This window comes from Cetorhinus maximus, chromosome 21, assembly GCF_964194155.1.
Source record: "Cetorhinus maximus chromosome 21, sCetMax3.hap1.1, whole genome shotgun sequence".
NCBI lineage: Eukaryota > Metazoa > Chordata > Chondrichthyes > Lamniformes > Cetorhinidae > Cetorhinus > Cetorhinus maximus.
The window spans coordinates 7389664-7410970 of NC_135899.1; the positions used below are offsets into that span (position 1 = coordinate 7389664).

The 21307-nt window shown below is 41.5% G+C and overlaps 1 protein-coding gene and 1 long non-coding RNA gene across 5 annotated transcripts in view; one reads left to right on the forward strand and one right to left on the reverse strand.

The window, feature by feature from the left end:
• The window catches only part of tmem268 (transmembrane protein 268), a 33125-nt gene extending 17523 nt beyond the window's left edge, over window positions 1-15602 (forward strand). For all 4 annotated transcript variants that reach the window (XM_078566552.1, XM_078566551.1, XM_078566548.1 and 1 more), the window contains 7 exons: window positions 500-609; window positions 3535-3642; window positions 7756-7917; window positions 10693-10803; window positions 11536-11625; window positions 12456-12656; window positions 14329-15602. In XM_078566552.1, the coding sequence (XP_078422678.1) occupies window positions 500-609; window positions 3535-3642; window positions 7756-7917; window positions 10693-10803; window positions 11536-11625; window positions 12456-12656; window positions 14329-14502 (956 nt within the window). In that variant the 3' untranslated portion in view covers window positions 14503-15602. The remainder of the gene's footprint in view (window positions 1-499; window positions 610-3534; window positions 3643-7755; window positions 7918-10692; window positions 10804-11535; window positions 11626-12455; window positions 12657-14328) is intronic.
• A 1287-nt stretch (window positions 15603-16889) lies between these two features.
• On the reverse strand, window positions 16890-20977 carry LOC144695643 (uncharacterized). The gene is made up of 3 exons (XR_013579981.1): window positions 20741-20977; window positions 19452-19550; window positions 16890-17187 (listed from the first exon to the last, which is right to left on the reverse strand). It is a non-coding gene; the product is annotated as an uncharacterized LOC144695643 (long non-coding RNA).
• Between the last annotated feature and the right edge of the window lie 330 nt (window positions 20978-21307).

Here is a 21307-nt window from a genome sequence, read left to right on the forward strand (position 1 = left end):
TGGGTTAAGCTTACTTCCATCGGATTTTTATTTTAAAAAAATGAAGGTGGTAGAGAGAGCGTCTTGGGAGTGTGTCCTAAGGTGAGAAAACAAACAATGACTCCTGAGAATTCGACCTTGTTCCAAGTGCTTGATCTTGAATTTACCACCTTACAGTGTGGAGTGGACGTTGGGTGCTTTCCCAGTAAGTGACAGGTAATGGAACCGTGAATTATACTTGTGCACTTGTCATACACTTTCCACAAACGGTTAACAGCACAAGCATTGGGGGAAGTAACAAGCCCACGTGTGATCTCCGGAGATGTGTCATGGAAACCAAAAAAGTAACATGGAGAAAACAAAAGCTTCTTGTAGCAGGTTGCTGCTGATGCAAGAAGCTTGTTTGAAAAATCTTCTCACCAGCAAACCATTGTCACACGCAAAATTGCTTCTGTCTACAGCACACTCCTTGCTTGTGTGATGGCTCAAAAGACCAAAATCTCCACCATTTGCATTGCAGAGTTGTACAATGGCCGGATGCTACTGGACCTTACTTCCAGTGGCTTCTGGTGGTCTCAGGGATTCGATCTGGAGTCATGCGAGGAAAGTCTTGCAAGATTTGGAGTTCAGGTAACACAAACACAAGCTCATAAATTATTAGTTCCTCCTTTTTAGTAGTCCAAATTATTGTCTAATTTTTGTTTTCATTTTTATTTTGGCTGCCACATATTATTATGTGGTTGGGAGGACAGGATGTGCTTTACAAGCTCCATAATGTTGAATGCAGATTAACCCCAGTCACAAACTACTAGAAATGTGCTGTCGTGGTGTCAGCGATGATGAAGGATAATCTGAATTCTCCTATTTCAAGTAAATTTTTGCAGCATTGTCCACAATCAGTTGATGAAAAAAGTATTTTTGAATATCCCCCTCTCTCTCTATACATATATAAGATAGCAATAGAGACAATTCACAAAAAAGAATCATTTCCACAGTGCACAGCTGGTGCCTGCAGCTGTATCATTACAAGTTACAGTTTACATACAGGGTTTCCTATCTAAATGTTTCTATAGGCAGATTCAATGTTAAATGTTGACAAAAAGCATGACCAAAAATTACAACAACAGCAAGTGCATGAATATGCAAAGTTTTTAACAATACATGCACATATGATAAGATGGGATAAAACAAGCATGATCCAAAACATTTGGTTGAACAAAGTAGATCATCTCTCAAAAACTTGCATTTATTTATTGCAATTCATAACCACAGGACATCAAGTCAGTGAAGTGTAGTAATGTAGAAAATGTGACAGCAATTTGTGCACAGCAAGCTCCAACAAACAGCAATGTGATAATGACCAGATCATTTGTTTTTGCTATGTTGCTTGAGGGATTATTATGGGCCAGAACACTGGGGATAAATTCACTGCTCCTCTTCAAAATGGTGTCATGGGATCTTTTACATCAATCTAGGAGGTCTAATGGGGGCTGCGTTTAGCATCTCATACAAAAACAGCACTTCTCCTTCAGGGCAGGAGGTGGAATAGTGGTATTCTCACTGAACTGGTATTTTAGAGACAAAAACAGAAAATGCTGGAAAAATTCAACAGGTCTAACAGCATCTGTGGAGAGAAAAACAGAGTTAACGTTTCGAGTCCCTATGACTCTTTAAGAGACTGGAAACGTTAACTCTGAAGAAGAATCATAGGGACCCGAAACTTTAACTCTGTTTTTCTCTCCACAGATGCTGTTAGACCTGCTGAGCTTTTCCAGCATTTTCTGTTTTTGTTTCAGATTTCCAGCATCCACAGTATTTTGCTTTTATCTTGGTATTTCAGAGATCCGGGTTCATATCCCAACACGACAGATGGTGAAATTTGAACTTAATAAAAGTCTGGTATTAACTTGTCGATTGTCGTAAAAAACCCATTTGGTTCACTAATATCCTTTAGGGAAGCAAATCTGCTGACCTTGTGTCATACATGTGACTCCAAATCCACTGCAATGTGGTTGACTCTTAAATGCTCTCTGAGGGATGCTGAGCCAGCGACTCCCACATCCCATGAGCGAATAAAAAGAAAGTACTGCATTAACCTGAAGCGGCTGAGGTGTTGTTCTGAAGCCTCTGGAGTGAGGCTTGAACAAACAGCCATCAGGTGTCTTATAGAACAAGTGAGTATTTCTTTAGACAGAAGGTCCCAGTTAACAAGTCTAAATTGTAGGTGTGTTTTGAAGTGTTTTTTTTATTTAATTAAAAACATGAAACTCTCAGCAGTCTCTCAGATAGTAGAATCCAATTCCTCCAGTAAACAAATTACAGATTTCCACCACAATTTTTTTTTTCGGATGAATCAAGGGGCAGAGATGGCTAGATGCCTCTCCAGAAAGCTTGACTGGATAGATGGAATGTGAATGTTTCACGTGGCTAAGGAGTCAAGAACTAAGGGTCACATCCTCAGAATAAGGGCCATTTTTGGACTGAAATATGAAATTTCTTCACTCGAATAGTTGTGAGTCTTTGGAATGCTGTATCCCAGAGTGCTGTGGGCTGCTAGGTCATTGAGTATTTTCAAGACAAGGGGAGATTCTTGGATACAAAGGGAATCAAGGAATTATGGGGATCAAGCGGGAAAGCGTAATTGAGGTAGAAGATAAACCATGACTTGAATGGTGAAGCAGGCTTGAAGGACTCAATGACCTACTCCCCCTATTTCTTATGTACAGAGAGTGAGAGGGAATGAAGTAAACCAGAATTACTAGGGAAGTGATGGCTAGACGTCCTTGATTGAAAAAGTGGTTGATGGCGTTCTAACTACAGCATGGCATGTGACATGGATAGAGGAATAGATATAACAAAAATACAAGGAAGCTTTTAACATTCGCCCAGTTCTTTATTAAGTGTTGCTCTGCAAAGCCAACATTGATTCCAAATATAACCTTATTCCTCAGTTTGTTTATTCCACAAGAGAAATCGCAGTTCATTGGTCCATGAAGTGTTTTGTAACAGCATGAGTTCAGCTTCTAACATGTGACTTGTGATGAATGTTTTTCTTCCCTTCTCGTTTTTATTTATCTTGTTGGAACTTAAACAGCAGTAATTTACATTTATGTAAAATATCCCAAGGTGTTTCACAGGAGCATCATCAAACAAAAAATGACACTGAGCCACATGAGATGTTAGAACAGCTTAGTCAGAGATTTAAGGAGTGTCTTAAAGGATTGAGGTTGAGAAGTGGAGAGGTGTACAGAGGGGATGCCAGAGCTTTGGGCCTAGGCAGCTGAAGGCACATCCACTGTTGGTGGTGCACTAGGGGCCAGAATTAGAGGAGTGCAGATATTTCAAATGATTTTGGGGCTGGAGTAAGAGGGGCGAGGCCATTGGGGAATTTGAAAACAAGGATGAGATTGCTGGACTGGACATCAAAGTAGGTCAGTGAGCATGTGGGTGATGGGTAAACAGGGCTTTGTGTGAGTTAGGTAAGTCAAAGATGGAAAAAGGACATTGAAGATAGAATCTCTCTCTCTCACTCTAGCATTATTGTTTGCTCCATAGGTGCCACCAGAAGATTACGAGCTGCCCATTCAAGTATCCTTAATGAACACAGAAGTAAGACGCTACATGTACTTCAGTTCCACTGGCTTCACGATGCTTCTTGCCCCAGTAAGTGATCCTGCCGTTTTCCAGTTGAGCTTGAACTACCCTGAAACAGGATACCTCTAACAGTGCAAAGCATTTCGCCCTCGTGTTTATTGTTTTTTAAATGCATTCTCAGTTACGAATGAATTGTAAAGTGAGCAGGGTTCCCAGAGCGTGGCAAGCATTGCTTTGGATTGCATAAGAGTGATGTGGTTCAATTCTCTCAATCCCTTTCTTCTTTTACCCTCGGTGGAAGCCTTGCAAAATGTAATTAATGGGGGAGCCTATGACAAGGGGGACATAATCTTCCAATCAGAGTCAAGCCATTCAGGAAAGAAGTTAGGAAACACTTTTCCATGCTAAGAATAGTAGAAGTGTGGAACTCTCTCCCACAAGCTCAATTAATAATTTAAAAAATATGGAGCCAAGGCAAGTAGATGGAATTGAGGTACAGATCAGCTGCCATCTTATTGAATGGTGGAACAGGCTCTACTGGTTCCGTTACATTTTTAGAGCTAAGGTACAACTCGTGAAGTTGAAGGGGAGATGGGGTGAACCCACATTCCACAGTGTCTGCACACTAACATCTGTGTCACAAGCCAACCGGTGTCTTGGCCATTTTGCTCATCCTGTTTCCAATTTTCATCCCTAATCTCTCTTGTCCTGTGACAACAATGATTTATGCTTTGTATAGTTCCACAAGTAGTAATAGATCTCTCTGGAACCATAAGCTTTGTGAGCGACTGTCGCGACTGAACTCCGAGGATAGCCTTGATTCCATTGGCACCTCATATGCTGCACATACATGACCAGGAGAAGTCAATGGGTAACAGTCCAAGCACAGGACTAGTTGACTTTACCCTGCCTAGGCTGGAGACACTACTGAGGCTAATTATTGTGCTTGAGTTGAGATCAAGAATGGGAGGTTCCTGGTCTGTAACCATTTGTGCTACACCATGATCCAGATTTTGCAGTGGCAGTGATGACAAACTCTCAGCATCCGACTTCATTGCTCTAAAATTGATAGTTTAATGCTTAAAATCACTGCCGTCAGTGATTCTATGCCGCCCCATAGAAAGTGCTGTTGAGATTTACAATCAATTAGAAATCACTGAACTAATGAAAGCTTCCACTTTCACGCTATTAGTCTCATTGTTAAAAACCCTTGAAAAAGTTGCATCTTGTTGAATGAAGTACAACTGGTTTTTAATGGCTTGCTAATTTAATAATTATTGTGGAGCAGCCTCACTGGCCCTGCAAACTAATTTTATACTTGTACCATCTACAAGATATATTGCAGGAGTTCACCAAGGCTCCTTAGACAGCACCTTCCAAACCCACATCCACTACCATCTAGAAGGACAAGGGCAGCAGATAGATGGGAACATCATCACCTGGAAGTTCCCCTCCAAGTCACTCACTACCCTAACTTGGAAATATATCACCGTTCCTTCACTGTCACTGGGTCAAAATCCTGGAACTCCCTCCCTAACAGCACTTGGGTGTGCCTACATCACATGGACTGCAGCAGTTCAAGAAGGCAGCTCACCACCACCTTCTCAAGGGTAATTAGGGATGGGCAATAAATGCTGACCCAGCCGGAGAAGCCCACACCCCATGAATGAATTTTAAAAATATTACGTTTCTCAATTATTTTAAAACCCATATTTAATAACTTTTTTTTAGCAGTTTTTGATATTTTGGTTTCTAATATGATGTGTGTGTTCCAATCAATTATTTTGCTCTTTGAAAATTTTTTAATTAAAAATGAACCTACACCACAGGGACTGCAGCAGTTCAAGAAGGCAGCTCACCACCACCTTCTCAAGGGCAATTAGGGATGGGCAATAAATGCTGGCCTAGCCAGCAATGCCCACATCCCATAAATGAATTTTAAAAATGTACTTTTTTTTTACTTCCTGGTTTGCTGTCTGTGAGAATACTTCAATATGACTTGTTGCTTACTCTGCTTGAAGTTGCTGGATACCTGAGATCTCATTGATTCGGCACCAGATTCAAACTGATGGCAGGAAAGGGGAAATCCATGCCCCAGAGATTGCTATATCTCTGACACTGAAATTCAGATTTCTAAATAGATTTACCCCTTGTGTTTTGTTGAGATTGTTCTACTCTATTTTTCTCCAACTCTCCAAAAGATTGTGCAGTATAGTCTGAAACTGAGCTATCAAATACTCAAATTTTAAATGCTTCTTGAACTGAATGCTGTAAAATAACAGAGATAAAAACAAAAAACTACTGCGGATGCTGGAAATCCAAAACAAAAACAGAATTACCTGGAAAAGCAGGTCTGGCAGCATCGGCGGAGAAGACAAGAGTTGACGTTTCGAGTCCTCATGACCCTTCGGCAGAACTGAGTAAAGTTAGGAGAGGGGTGAAATATAAGCTGGTTTAAGGTTGGGTGGGGGGGTGGGGTAGGGTGGGGGGAGAGAGTTGGGTGGGGGGAGAGAAGTTGGGTGGGGGGAGAGAAGTTGGGTGGGGGGGTGGTTGTAGGGACAAGCAAGCAGTGATAGGAGCAGATAATCAAAAGATGTCACAGACAAAAGGAACAAAGGGGTGTTAAAGGTGGTGATATTATCTAAGAAAATGTGCTAATTAAGAATGGATGGCAGGACACTCAAGGTACAGCTCTAGTGGGGGTGGGGTGGAAAGACTGACGACAGGGTATTACAGGTATAGATTTAAAAATAATGGAAATAAGTGGGAAAAGAAAAATCTATATAAATTATTGGAAAAAACAAAAGGGAGGGGGAAGAAACGGGAAGGGGGTGGGGATGGGGGAGGGAGTTTAAGATCTAAAGTTGTTGAATTCAATATACAGCTGAATTCAACAACTTTAGATCTTAAACTCCCTCCCCCATCCCCACCCCCTTCCCGTTTCTCTCCCCCTCCCTTTTGTTTTTTCCAATAATTTATATAGATTTTTCTTTTCCCACTTATTTCCATTATTTTTAAATCTATAACTGTAATACCCTGTCGTCAGTCTTTCCACCCCACCCCCACTAGAGCTGTACCTTGAGTGTCCTGCCATCCATTCTTAATTAGCACATTTTCTTAGATAATATCACCACCTTTAACACCCCTTTGTTCCTTTTGTCTGTGGCATCTTTTCTGCTCCTATCACTGCTTGCTTGTCCCTACAACCACCCCCCCACCCAACTTCTCCCCCCCAACCCCACACCCCCCCACCCTCAACCTTAAACCAGCTTATATTTCACCCCTCTCCTAACTTTACTCAGTTCTGCCGAAGGGTCATGAGGACTCGAAACGTCAACTCTTCTCTTCTCCGCCGATGCTGCCAGACCTGCTGAGTTTTTCCAGGTAATTCTGTTTTTGTTGCTGTAAAATAATATCTATTTCTGATTAGAAATAAATTTGGGGATAATTATAACCTGACTGTCTGGGCAGGAATTCCATAGGATTGGTTGGAACACTAGTTTTTCACCCCACTCAATGTCATTTTCCATTGACTTCAGTAGAAAGCAAAATTCGGTGGAGTGTAAAACCTCATTACATCTGATTCCTAAGTTTCCCAACAGGCAAGTGAGGTTAAAATTGCTCCCATAAGTATATTTGTCTGGGAACAGCTGAGATGTTAACTTAGTGAGAATACAAAAATGTTATAGAGCAGCAAAACAAGTCATTTTCCATGAATAGTATTGCAAATTTGTTTTATGGATCCATTTTTTTTAAATTGAGAAACTAGGAAAAAAGCCATTGTCCATAGTCGTGGTCATCAATTTAGGGTTTTTACAGATGGCTGGATTATCACCTAAACCCCCTTTTTAAAAAAATATATATATATCCTCAGTCATTTATAATAAAAATTGCATTTGATATTCAGATTTTAGGACAAGATAAGTTTTAAGGAGACTCTATATAAGAGGGAGAAGCAGAGAGATTTGGGGAGGAAATTCCAGAGTTTGGGACCTAAACAGCTGAAGGCATAAACAGTAATAATGGGGTGAAGCAAAGCGGGGAATACTCAAGACGCTGGAATTGGTGGAATGCAGAGATCTTGGAGATTCTTGTTCTGTTTTAGTAGTTTTGATATCTAGCCTCAGGCAGGGTGACAGAATAGGAACACTGCCTGTATAATGGCGTTTGTTGATCCTTTAGGTATTTTGTTTGGCGGCTTGGTGTTGCCTCTTCTCGACCTTTCACCTCTACCTGGGCCAGTATGTGAAGAGCTTCTATTGGGCTTTCTGCCTGCTAATCAGTGTCGTCGCTGTATTGCTGACCACAGTCCTGCTGCTCCTAATGCACCGACATCATCAAAAGGTATGAAGGAGACCTGAGTACCTGTGACTTTGTGGTTTCTTGTAAAACCAGTGAAGCATTTGATTCTTTTGACATTATCTGTATGGGCTTTCATAGTTTGACATCTGCAAATGCAATGTTATTTTTATTTTACTTTCTCTCTAGTGCTGTATGCAGTACAGACAGATTAAATGTAGAGTAATGACATGTCAGGTGTGGAGTTGTTATACATTTCATTTTGAGGTGAGGGATGTCAGTGCTGAGGATTGGAATAAATTTCCCATTTGAACACCTAGTTGCCAAGTCAGGATTAAAGCATGACTGAAAAAATGGCAAAATGCCCTTGACAGTAGGGTGAGGTCTTTTTCCCTGGTGCTGTGTGTGATTTATGAACAATTTGTGATTTTGTTGCACTTTGGTACACAGGGGAAATTAATCAACCATGTTCTTCAACCACAACTACACAGTACAGGGGAGGCCAATCCTGCCTCCATTTCATGAGAACAATAGGAACCAGAGCCCAGCAAAAGATGGAAGCCTTATTTTCCCTTTTCTATAAACTAGGCACTTCAAATCCTCCCCAAAAGATTGTGATTGATGATGGGATTGAAGGGAAGCAGTGACATGGTGGTGTTGTCACTGGACTAGTATTCCAGAGATCCAGGGTAATGTTCTTGGTGAAACTTGAATCCAATAAAAATCTGGATTCAAAAGTCTGATAATGACCATGAAGCCATTGCCGATTGTTGTAAAAAAAACCCATCTGCATCACTAATGTCCTTTAGGGAAGGAAATCTGCCGTCCTTACCTAGTGTGGCTTACATGCGACTCCCCACAGCAATGTGTTTGACTCTTAAATGCAAGGGCAATTAGGGATGGGCAATAAATGCTGGCCTAGCCAGCAATGCTCACAATCCCATGAACAAGTTAAAAAAATGCAACCGACAACATATAGTTCACTCACCAGATAGCACCTAATGCACAAAAGCTATGCTGATGATAGGGCCAGGGTGCAGAACAAGCATCTGCTACAACATTGAGATCTGCTTGTATTAACTCAGCTGGTTCCTAGTTTTATATTGTCTTCTCGTAACTTATCTGTCCTCTCTTTTTTCATCTACTGATTACAGTTAATGTAATTTATCATGGGCTGAATGTGACTGCAGGGGATGTGGTGTTGCTGGCCAGGCCAGCATTTATTGCCCACCCCTAATTGCCCTTGAGAAGGTGGTAGTGAGCCACCTTTTTGAACTGCTGCAGTCCATGTGTTGTAGGTACAGTCACAGTGCTGTTAGGGACAGAGTTCAAGGATTTTGACCTGGCAACAATGAAGGAACGGCAATATATTTGCCAGTCAGGATGGTGCGTAGCTTGGAGGGGAACTTGAAGGTGGTGGTGTTCCCATGTGTATGATGCCGTTGTCCTTCTAGATGGTAGCGGTCGTGGGTTTGGAAGGTGTTATCGAGGAACCTTGGCGAGTTGCTGCAGTGCATCTTATAGATGGTACACACTGCTGCCACTGTGTGTCAGTGGTAGAGGGAGTGAATGTTTAAGGTGGGGGATAAAGTGCTGATCAAGTGGACTGCTTTGTCCTGATTGGGATAGGGCTTTTTGAATGTTGTTGGAGCTGCACTCATCCAAGCGAGTGGAGAGTATTCCATCACACTCCTGACTTGTGCCTTGTAGATGGTGGACAGGTTTTGGGAGTCAGGAGGTGAGTTACTCACTGCAATATTTACATTCTCTGCCTTCATCATTATTTATGTGACTAGTCTAGTTAAGTTTCTAGTCAATGGTAGCCCCGGGATGTTGATGGTTGGGGATTCAGCAATGGTAATGCCATTGAATGGCAAGGGGAGATGGTTAGATTCTCTTGTTGGAGATGATCATTGTCTGTTATTTGTGTGGTGCGGTATTACTGTAATGAAACAAAGTTACATTTGTAATGCTGACCATTCAGTGATTAGGGCAGCAGATTTGTGCTGACAAGCCTCCACGTACGGGGCTTCTGATCTTGTATATGCCTAGATTTATCCCTGTAGGTAAGGTAGGCATAGAAAGCAAATCGAAAAGAACTTGAAATTCGTAGAAGCACCGCTTGAAGCAAGTTAACCGCCTGCCTTCACAGCAAGGGATGCAGAGACTAAGAGAAAAGAACTTGCATTTGTACGGAACCTTTCACAACCTCTGAACATTCCAAAGTGCTTTACAACCAATGAAGTACTTTTTAAAGCACTGTCACTGTTACACAGTGCTTGCACAGCAAGCTCCCACAAATAGCAATGTGATAATGACTAGATGATTCTTCAGTGATGCTGATCGAGGGATAAATATTGACCAGGCCATCAGAGGATAACTCCGCGTTCTTCTTCAAATTGCTGGCTGTGGAATCTTTCACACCCACCTGAGAAGGCTGATGAGGCATCGATTTAATATCTCATCTGAAAAACAGCATCTCTGACAGTGCATCACCAGCCTAGATTATGCACCCCGAGTCTCTCGAGTGGGACTTGAACCTTTGACCTCCTGACTCTGGGTCATGAGTGGAACACACTGATCCATGGCCAACACTAAACACAGCAGGGAATTAACCACCAATAGTAATTTCTACCTCCTTTTAATTATTGAACAGATTGCCCGAACATTTTGGTTTTCACAGGGTTGAACCCTTAGTTCCCAAACTCATGTAAATACAAGAAATATTTAGCAGAAAGCATAGTTGATGTTGGACTAGAGTGTGAAATGCTGGCTGAAGTGTTGTTCTCTTTTGAAAATGTAACTAAATCTATTTTACAGATTAATGTAAACACAGATATGCGTCTTATCTGGGCCAATGAGAACCTCATGAAGCACAACATTTTGGTTGGAGTATTGGATGCTACAAAGTATTGCATGAGTATGCTTCATGTATCCTTCTCAGAAATTAGAATGGCTTTGTTATTTAATCCTGTAATGGCTGAGTGGAGAAAATTTGAGACACTTAACAACGGGACAGTGGTACCGGGGAGGGTCTTCAGTTACATGGAAAGATGAGAGCAGCTGGGATTATTCTCAGTTCAGAGAAAGTTATGAGAGATTTGATAGAGTTATCCACAATCATGTGGGGTTTTGATAGAGTATATAAGAGAAATCCCTTTCCAGTAGCAGAAGACACAGATTTAAGGTAATTAGCAAAAGAAGCTGAGATGAGATGTGGAGACTTTATTTTTAACATATCAAATTATGATAATGTGGAATGCATTGCCTGAAAGGAAGCAAATTCAATAATAACTTTAAGAAGGGAACTGGGCATATAAATTATAAAGTAAAGGTTTGCAGGGCTATGATGAAAGAGTGGTCAAGTTAGACGAATTGGGTAGACGTTAGAGCTGATGCAGGCATAATAGGCTGAAAGGCCTCATTCTGTGTTGTATCATTCAATGATTTCACGGGTGTCCCTGCCTTGGATGTGACAGAGTTGCCACTTTCAAGTGAATGCTACAGAGCTGTGATAAGCCACTGACAGAGTTAGTAAACTGGGAAGAGTAAATTAAATGAGCTGAACCACATCCTTCTTCAGTTGATTTTGTATGTTGGTGGATAATCCATATTGATACAGGTGAAACAAGTAGCAGCTTTTATTCCTTGACAAACAATCAGCTCTGCTTCATGTATTTTGATGTTAAGGAGTGTGAGAGGAGACTCACTTCCCTCCTGGAAGAAAGACATCAGACACGTTCTGGACTTCAGGTAGTGATTGGTTTATTTTTCCTCTTGCAAATGAAGACAACTTTTTTTTTACCTTGGGAATGATAAAAGAGCATCCATCTCCATCCTGTTGTTTTATGCCTGCTTCAGGCTGTTGACTGATTTATTTCACACCTCTCTGTCCAGCCTTTTTTGTTCTTTTTCTGTCGCTGCTTGTTCAGCAAGTCGGTCCAGCCGAGCAGCTGAATCAGCATTTAGTGGGCTTGCCAGAGAATCTGTGCCAACATTCAATTACAGCACACTTTTAACATTCCATTTGGCACTTTGCTTTGAACAGCTTTTTTTATATTATTGACGCTTTTGAAGCGCAACATTGAATTTGAAGGCGAGAAAGGCAGAGAGTGAAGAAAATTGTGTTAGAAGAGTTACTCAAGTGTAAATGAGTATAGAAGGCTACCGATTGATCTCACTGAGGTGTTTTAGATGATTAAAGGATCGATAGGGTTGATAGGGAGAAACTATTTCCTCTGGTGAGACAAGTCCAGAACAATGGCACATTTTAAGTCAGAATATTCTGGGGTGATGTCACGAAGAGCTTCTTCACACAATGTAGTGAAAATCTAGAACTCTCTTCCCCCAAAAGCTGTGGATGTAAGGGTTAATTGGATCTTTCAAAGTTGAGTGGATAGATTTTTGTTGGGTAAGGAGCTAAGCCATGTAAATGGAGTTGATGTACAGATCAACCATGATCTAATCAAATGGCAGAACAGATTCGAAAGGCCTGTTCCTGTTTTATATAAGGTAACCAAATAAGGAACACCTTATCCTTCATGTACTGTGTCCATTTAACTGTTAGTGTTTTTCATCAACAGTGCCTTTTGAATCAGAAGCTGGGCCACCTCTGCATCGTTATTGAAACAAATCAAGTCAGTCCCCTGAACAACATGCAGGCACAGTCTGAAGAGACTCCATTATTATCAGGCAACAATGAGGACTCTCGCAGCAATGGCAATCAACAAACACAGCATGTCTTCAACACATTGACATGCCTGGTGCCTAAAGGCACAGCTCAGGTATTGTATTTACATTAATGCATTACCAACTATAGTGTTTTGATCTCTTATACATCCTCAATTTCCTGTGCCCCAGCTGCGCCTTCAACTGCCTAGGCCCAAGTCTGGAGTTCCCTCTGTAAACCTCTCCACCTCTCTACATCTCTTGCCTTCTTTAAATCGCTTCAGAAAACCAATCTCTAACCAAGCTTTTAGTCAGCTGTCCTAATTCTACTTATGTGGCTTGGTGTCAAATTTTGATGGGTAACGTTCTTGAAATGTTTATCTACGTTAAAGGTGCCACATAAATGCAAGTTATTGCGTTGCGGTAAAGTACCAATTTTCAAATCGCTGCACAAAAGTAGTGCTGATCCACAATAATTGCAACGCCATCCTTCCTTACTGTGTAATGCTTAAGGTTTCCGAGTACTTCTCATGCATCCTGGCTGGTCTCCCACATTCTACCCTCCAAAAACTTGAGGTCATCCAAAACTCTGCTGCCTGTGCCTTAACTTCTACCAAGATGCTCCTTAAAACCTACCCCTTTGATTGAGCTCCAAATTATCTGACCTAATATCACCTTATGTGGCTCGGTGTCATATTTTGTTTTATAATGCTCCTGTGAAGCCCCTTAGGATGTTTCATTACATTAAAAGAAAATATATAAATATAAGTTGTTGGCCAGCATCACTGAGGCCTGAATATTTCGGATCGCGGAGTTTCCCTTCCCGCCATCCGAAGAGTCACATCCCCGGAACATATTCCCAGAACATATCCCCGCCAACTCTGACTGCCCCACAGCCATTTCACGCTCGAATAAGCATTGACTGGCTGCAGACGGGACTTCTGCCCTTCACTCTGGAGGAAGTCCCGCCTTAGGGAGCTGCCGGTCAATCTGATTGGCTGTCAGCTCTCTAGTCCCTGCAGCGACAGGAGCTGCCGTGGACAGAAGAGGAAGTGCTTCAGCATGCCAGATCCTAAGTCCCAGGACCGGACGGCAAGGTAAGTTTTGGGGCTTCCAGTGTGACGGGGGCAGGGAAGGCCTGGGGTGGGGTGGAAAGTTTTTGAGATTTTGGGGGAGAGACCGGAGGGGAGGGACATCCAGTGGCCACTAGACCTTAAGCGGCTGGGGTGGGGGTGCCCAAAGGCAGAAGGGGGGCATCTGATGGAGGCTCTCTACCCTCGCCCACCCGAGGGGAACTTCCAGGTGATGATGTTCCTCCACGCCAGGTAAATCCTCCCGCCTGCCTAAAAATTTAGGCTGGGCAGGAAACGGAATTGGCCACTTAAGGGTCTCATTTTGGGCAAGAGCGGGTGGCCTGTCAGAGGCCTTGCCGGCCCCAGCGTAACATCACTGCAAGGTCAAGCAGGCGGGAAGCCAAAGGGTTCCCCTCCCCCCCAACCTAAAAACCCATCGGTGGGCGAGTGTGAAATTCAAGCCTAAGAAACAGATTATCTGGCCATTATCATATTGCTGTTTGTAGGGTGTTTGCTGTGTGGAAAACTAGCTGCCACATTTGCTACATTACAAAAGTGACTATACCAAAAGTACTTTGTTGTCTGTGCAACACATTGAGAAATCTTGGGAGTGTTGCCACTGAGCCTAGGCTAGTGATCAATAATATTTTTACTTTGATTCATTTCATTTTTATATGATTTTTATTACAAGTTCTGTTATTTTTCTTTATTACAGGAAATGGCTTATCAATTGCTGGTCACCTACAGTGGACTTTATGTGAAATTACTTGCAACACAGCAGCTTCCTTGCATCAGGTCTTCCATTCACGCAAAAGATGCAAATGTTCCCTGTCTTTGTCAGTACATAGAGACTTCAATTCTAAACCTGTCAAGCCGTGAACTGAAGTAATCATCTTCAAATCTGAACTTTGAGAAATTGAGCAATTGTGATCCTTTCTGCAGTAGCAACATTGGACCTTGAGCACTGATTTAAATTTGTGAACAAGCTGTTTTTTTAACTTTTAAGAGCTTTATGAAAATAATCTGTTGAACAGCTGCCTATATACTAAGGGCCAATGAGCTTTCTGTTCCATGGCAGCAGTTGGCTTGTTCAAAAAAAAGCACAGGCAAGACTTACTCAGCAATTGCACTTTTATCTGTTTATTCCAAAGCATCCAGTGGGAAGATCATTCCCAACCTTCCTCCCCTCTTCTCCCACTTCTGTGTGCCATCATGGGACTTCACAAAGGGGATGACTAACCAAAGATTCATGGGTGCGTTGCTTGAAGTTTATTTTATCCCTTGATATTAATAGGTGGAAAATTGCAGTCAAAATTGAGGCATTTTGACAGAATAAATGGGGAGAGACCATTTTCAGTGAAGGGAGGGCTTGGTAGTCAGAGCACAGCAATTTAAGACAATTGGCAAGATCCAAAGGAGGTGAGAATTTTTTTTTAAACGCAGCAAGTTATGATCTGGAATGCACAGCCAGAAAGGGCAATCGAAGCAGAAACTTTGAAAAAGGAATTGGTAAATATTTGAAGGGGAGAAAGAGCAGGAAGGAGTCGATCTAATTAGATAGCTCTTTCAAAGAGGCACAATTGCCTGATTGGACTCCTCCTGTGCTGAATGGAAAATCACAAGCTTACCAAATCAGTCAACCACCCCGTTGCATGTGAGGCCTTTGTGTCTGGTACAGGGTTTCAGAAAATTTGGATATAGAGAGATGATCCTCTTTTTGCTAGGTTTATTTGAAATGTGTGAACAAATGCTTTGCCACACCTTAAGATTTCATAGTGAAAAATAACTTTTTTTACGTGTAAATATTTTTAAATATTTAAGAAGTGATACAAGTTTTAGTTTTGTCAGAGATTATTTAATTGCATGAGAAATGCAATTTAGCATTTTATTAGTAAGATCAAAGGAGAGTTGGTGTACTTCTGGCAAAGTAGACCCTGGACAGCTCCCCTTGTACTTTAGTCTTAAATAAAAAGCTATTCTTACCAACAACATTCCTTCGTATGATTGTGCTAAAAGATTTTGAGTGGTGCCTGTTAATTTGTTTAAAATTATGCCATGGCTTGGTGTGTGCATGATTCACCAAATACACTGTGCAAATGCCAATCATTTTGTCAAATTGGTCCCAATCCGTCACAAGATCTTGGTTTGGATAACAAGGTCGACTTGTTTGATCTCATCCTTCCAGTTAGCATCCAGCTGTTTCTCAAGGTGAGTCATCCCATTTCCCACGTAACGCATGGGACAGACACCCTATCCCCATGTCATTAATACTTGATGCTGGACAGCTTCATGTTCCTTAGGCCCTATCAATTAGTATCATTTCTGAAAAACAATGCTCTTATCAGACAGCATGAAATCTGTTTCAATATGTAAGGATAGAGTTTCCAACATGTAGGCGTGTAACAAATGCAGGATGATTGGCGGAGAGACACTTATTTTGCTTAAAAAAAAACATCTCTCTTGTAAAGCTCCTTTCATAACCTCAGGACATCCCAAAACACTGTACAGCCATTGAAGTACCTTTTATTTTTGGAAGTCTAGTCATTCTTGTATGAAACAAAGCCTATTTGTACACAGCCCAACCTCCCACAAACAGCAGCGTGCTAATGACCAAGCAATCTGTTTTGATGATGTTGGTGGAGGGATAAACGTAAAGAGAGAATTCCTGGAAGAGCTCCCTGCTCCTCTTCCAATAGTTTTGTATCTCCCTGATAGGGGTACAGGGGGCCACAGTTTAACAGCTTATTAAAAAAAGGTATCTCTGACAGTGCAGCACTCCCTCAGTCTGCATTGAAAGTATCAGCCTGGATTTAGTACTGAAGTCTCTGCAAGTGCACTTGAATCCATGGCCTTCTGGCTCAAATGCTACCAATTGGGCCACAGCTGGCACCATTTACTACGACATCTAGAACTCTCAAGTTCAAACCATTTCAGTCAAAGGTACTCACCAGTTTTAGGTCCCTCACATGCTAACTCCAGCGTCAACTGACAGACAACCTACAGTTTCTCTGACTTCCTTTGCCCCAGCCATAATTTGAACTGCGTAGCTCTGAAATTCCTTCCCTAAACTTCTCCACCTCTAAGACACTCCTTAAAACCTACCGCTGACTAAACCTTCGGTCACCCGTCCTAAAATCTTATGTGGCTCGGTGTTATATTTTATTTGGTAATGGGCTCCTGTGAAACACCTTGGATGTTTTACTATGTTAAAGGTGCAGTATAAATGCAAGTCGTTTTAACTCGTGTGTTTGTACATTGAAGACAAGCTCTCTGTCATTGAGCACAAATTGTTTTTAATTGGATAGCTTTGAAACACAGCAGGTATTTTCAGAAATGCTCATCTCGCCAGTCAGCGAGTTGCTAAGCATATCTTCATTCATTGCTATTATATTTATTATGGTAGACTGCATTACCAGGAAGTGGCCATAATGCACCGGTCTGGACTGCCAACAGCTAGCCCGGTGCAATCGTTAGCCTCAGGATCCACATTCCTGAATCATCGGCCCTGATTTTTGAAGGGTCTTTGGCAACAGGACATAATCCGCTGACGAGTTTATCTGATCATACTTTTCATCTGCAGAGAGAGAAATGGGCAAATAAAGTTAAGTTCCCTGCATAACAGCAGCGACTGTACTATAACAGTGATCCATTAGGGATTTCTCAAAGTGCTGGATAAACAATATCACTAAAGCAGAATATAAATACAAGTTTTTTTTCCCCTTCATGATCATTTCCTTCTAACAAGATTTTTCAAACTAATATAGTCACTTAAATGTGTATCTCATTCAGACTTAGTGCTCAAGTGAATATTTCTTCTGTCATTACTGTCCTGTCCCCAGAACTCTCGACCCAGTTCCTTCTGACTAGCCACCTTCCTTGCATTTCGAAAAAATAACCCAAATTCTCTTCCTCAGCCATATAATCCAGTTTCCCTATCCTCACCTCTGCTTTCTCCCACTCTTGCTCAGTGTTCATTTCATTTGTTTGTATGAAAAGTTTGATAACAATGCAAGTAGCTGTTGTATTGATCTGTTGTTGCTCAATCATGCAGACTGTGCAAACTGGGAATGACATTTTTTCCTGTTTAATAAATCATTCACTGGACCATGGCGACCACTGGAGCAGTCACCCTAAACCAAGCTGCTGCAAACTTCACTCTTGATTTGAAGTGGATTGTGAAAATGTAACAGCCAACTGCGGTTCAAGCATTTTTTTTTTTCATTCATTCATGGGATGGGGGTGTCACTAGCTGGGCCAGCATTTATTGCCCTTGCTAGGCCATTTCAGAGGGCATTTTAAGAGTCACATAGGCCAGACCAGGTAAGGATGGCAGTTTTACTTCCCTAAAGGGAAGTTAGTGAACCAGATGGGTTTTTACAACAATCAACAAATGGTTTCATAGTCATCATTAGACTTTTAATTCCAGATTCCTATTTTCTACTGAATTGAAATTCTACCATCTGCCAAGGTGGGATTTGAACACAGATCCCCAGAGCATTACCCTGGGTCTCTGGATTACTAGTCCGGTGATAATGCCACTACATCACTGCCTCCCCATATATGGCCTAATTTACAAGGAGCCACACTGGCACTGCAGGCCATTATCTTGGATTGAAGATAACGGACGTACATGCAAGTTATAAGTAAGGAGATCCTGAGCTTAGACCGCCTGGAGATAAGCATCAGGGAGGGAGTTAAAAAACACCTAAAGTAATGTCAGCCCAAGGGAAGGAGCTGTTAGTAAGTTTTATTTCTCCAGATGAGGGACAAGTCAATTTTATTTCTAGTAAATTTTGATATTAGTCTAATAAAGAGAGGTATGACAAGACACCTCAGCCCCATCAAATGTGCATCCTATGTCATGTGGGAACTCCTGTGGGAACATGTGTGGAAGTGTCATCAGAATGGAAGAGCTCAAGCTCTGGGTTTCGGTGCTTGAGCAGCTGCTGGTAGCACTACAGTGTATCACGCGCATCAAGGGAGATGGATAAGTTTTAAGAGGTGTCTTAAAGGAGGAAAGAGAGGTGGCAGGCTCCACACTTTAGGAAGGATGTCAAAGTCTTTAAGAGGGTGCAGAAGAGATTTACTAGAATGGTACGAGGGATGAATGACTTCAGTTATGTGGAGAGACTGTGGAAGTGGGAGTGTTCTCCAACTACTTCATTAGCTGGGAAACAATATAGGAAGTCCCAAGATCATGAAGGACACTTTATAAAACCAGGATTTTTTTTTTGTTTTTGCAGAATAGAGAAAATCATGGGGAGATTGTGAGGTTTTCAAAATCAGAGTAAATGAAGAGAAGAGCGTCCTGAACCAGAGCACATTTCTTTTGCCAATTTTATTGAAACTAAGGGACATAAGGAGAATGTCTTTTTACCTTATGAGTTATTAATTGAAATGCACTGGCTGAAATGGTGATGTGATGGAAGCAGATTTAATAGTACCTTTCAAAAATGAATTGGATATATACTTGAAATGTAAAAATTTGCAGGGCTATGAAGAAAGACAGGGGAGCAAGACTAGTTGAATAGTTTGTTGTGAGAGCCAGCGTAGGCCAATGACCACCTTCTGCATTGTACGATTCAATGTGTAAACTAAAGTATTCAAGCCTTGATTTTGCAATTGGCAATAATCAGTTCAAAATGAATGGAATAATGACCGTTTTTTATGTAGGAGTTATCACATCTAAATCCAATTCTGTCAACACTTTGCAGATATACAAATTAGGAGTGCTAACTCAGTACAGCAGTTGGATTAGCACTATCCATACAGTTAACAGCTAACACAGCATTGTGTACGAAAGTACGAAACCCACCTAGCGAATGACGAGATACTAACCTTTGACCTGGCTACCTGGTGCCTTGGATTGGTCAGCAGAGGGTGGACTTTCCTTCCAGCTGAAAACGCTGCCAACCTTGTTCAGCACGTAGCGGCAGGCTTTAAAAGATAAAATTCAGAATATATTATAATTTCATTAATGGCTTGAATTTACATAGCATCTTTGATGTGGTAAAACATCCTAAGGAGCTTCACAGAAGGATTACCAAAATCATCTGAACAAAATTTGACACTGATGCACAGTGCCAGGACAAAGGAATGGCGATATACTTCCAAGTCAGGATGGGGTGTGACTTGGAGTGGAACTCAAAGGTGGAGGCATTCCTACACATCTGCTTCCCTTGTTCTTCTAGGGAGAACATTCCATCACACTTGTGCCTGTGGCATGAAGGCTTTGAGGAGTGAGGAGGGTTTGTAGGGGTGGAGAAAGTTACAGAGATAGGGAGGATTGTGTGAGGCTATGGGTCTATTTAAAACCGAGGTGTTAATGGACAAGGAGCCAATGTAGATCAGCGAGCACAAGGCAAATAGGACTTAGGATATGGGCAGCAGAGCTTTGGATGAGCTTCAGTTTAAGTTTATGGAGTGATGACTATGAATACACACGCTTATACGAATTTGGATCAATGACTAGGTCGTTAAGAGTGAAGACTTTAGTTCTTGAAATTGTTGCCAATTAAAAAGAAATAACAACTAAGGGAATAGGTTGTCTGTGAATTATAACTTAGGGAATCTTTGCCCTTCTGTTCCAGCCTAAGAGTTGTTACACAATCAGTCGATCTGCCAAGGCGTTACAAAATGGAAACAATATTGAAACTAATGCCTCAACAAATGCCGCCTCTCACTTGCCTCGGAGAAGTTATGCATAAACAGCCCCATAAAAATGTACTGCCAAGACAACCCAATACGTTTCCATGTCCTTAGTGCATATTTAAAAGTTAAATGTAAAGCATCTTAAACGCAATTAATTTCAGTCCAGTTTCTAAGCTAGGACATAAAATGTTTCATTTCAAACATGATACAGCAGAAATATTCACTTTCCATTGAACTATTTTAAATTACTTCCTGGTGCATGCCAAACACTGATTTCAAGAGAGCCTGGCATCTTTAAGAAAATAGAATTCCCTTTTGAGTAACCATGAATCCCTCCATAATAAAACATTTGAGTGTACAAGATCTGAACTTTAACCAGCGGAATACCAGTGGCCAACACCCTAACACATATAAGTAATTCCACGGCTAATTTATCGTGATTATTTATTTTCCAAAGCAAAAACACTCTTACTCACCATTAATGATTAGTCAGACCATATTTCTTTTCTTAATAATTTTAGTGCCTTTTATCCCCAAGAATGTACACTAAGTAGCACAAAGTGAAACTCTTATGTATCCTGCCGTACTTCACCGGGCGCCACTTATGCTGGGAGTTGTAGTCTTTTTCCCTTACAACATTAAGACCGAGCGCTGGAGGAACTACAACTACTGTACGCCTGCGCATCCACCCGACATGCGTCACTCGCGGCTCTGGTTGCCAATTGGTTGCGATGTTGGCCCCCGCCCACTGTAGTTTTGGCCCCGCCTCCCTGCAATGCGAATTGATGCAATTGCACGAACAACCAGATTAAAGTAATAAAAAACAAAAACAGAATTACCTGGAAAAACTCAGCAGGTCTGGCAGCATCGGCGGAGAAGAAATGAGCTGACGTTTCGAGTCCTCATGACCCTTCGCTGCAGATACTGGCAAATCTGAAACTCATCAAGATAAAGCAATCAGCAAATCAGTTTGCATCTGTAGTAAGAAAGAACGAAATACTTGCAAACTGCATTTTAATTGCCCACCATGCTCTTTCCTCGGT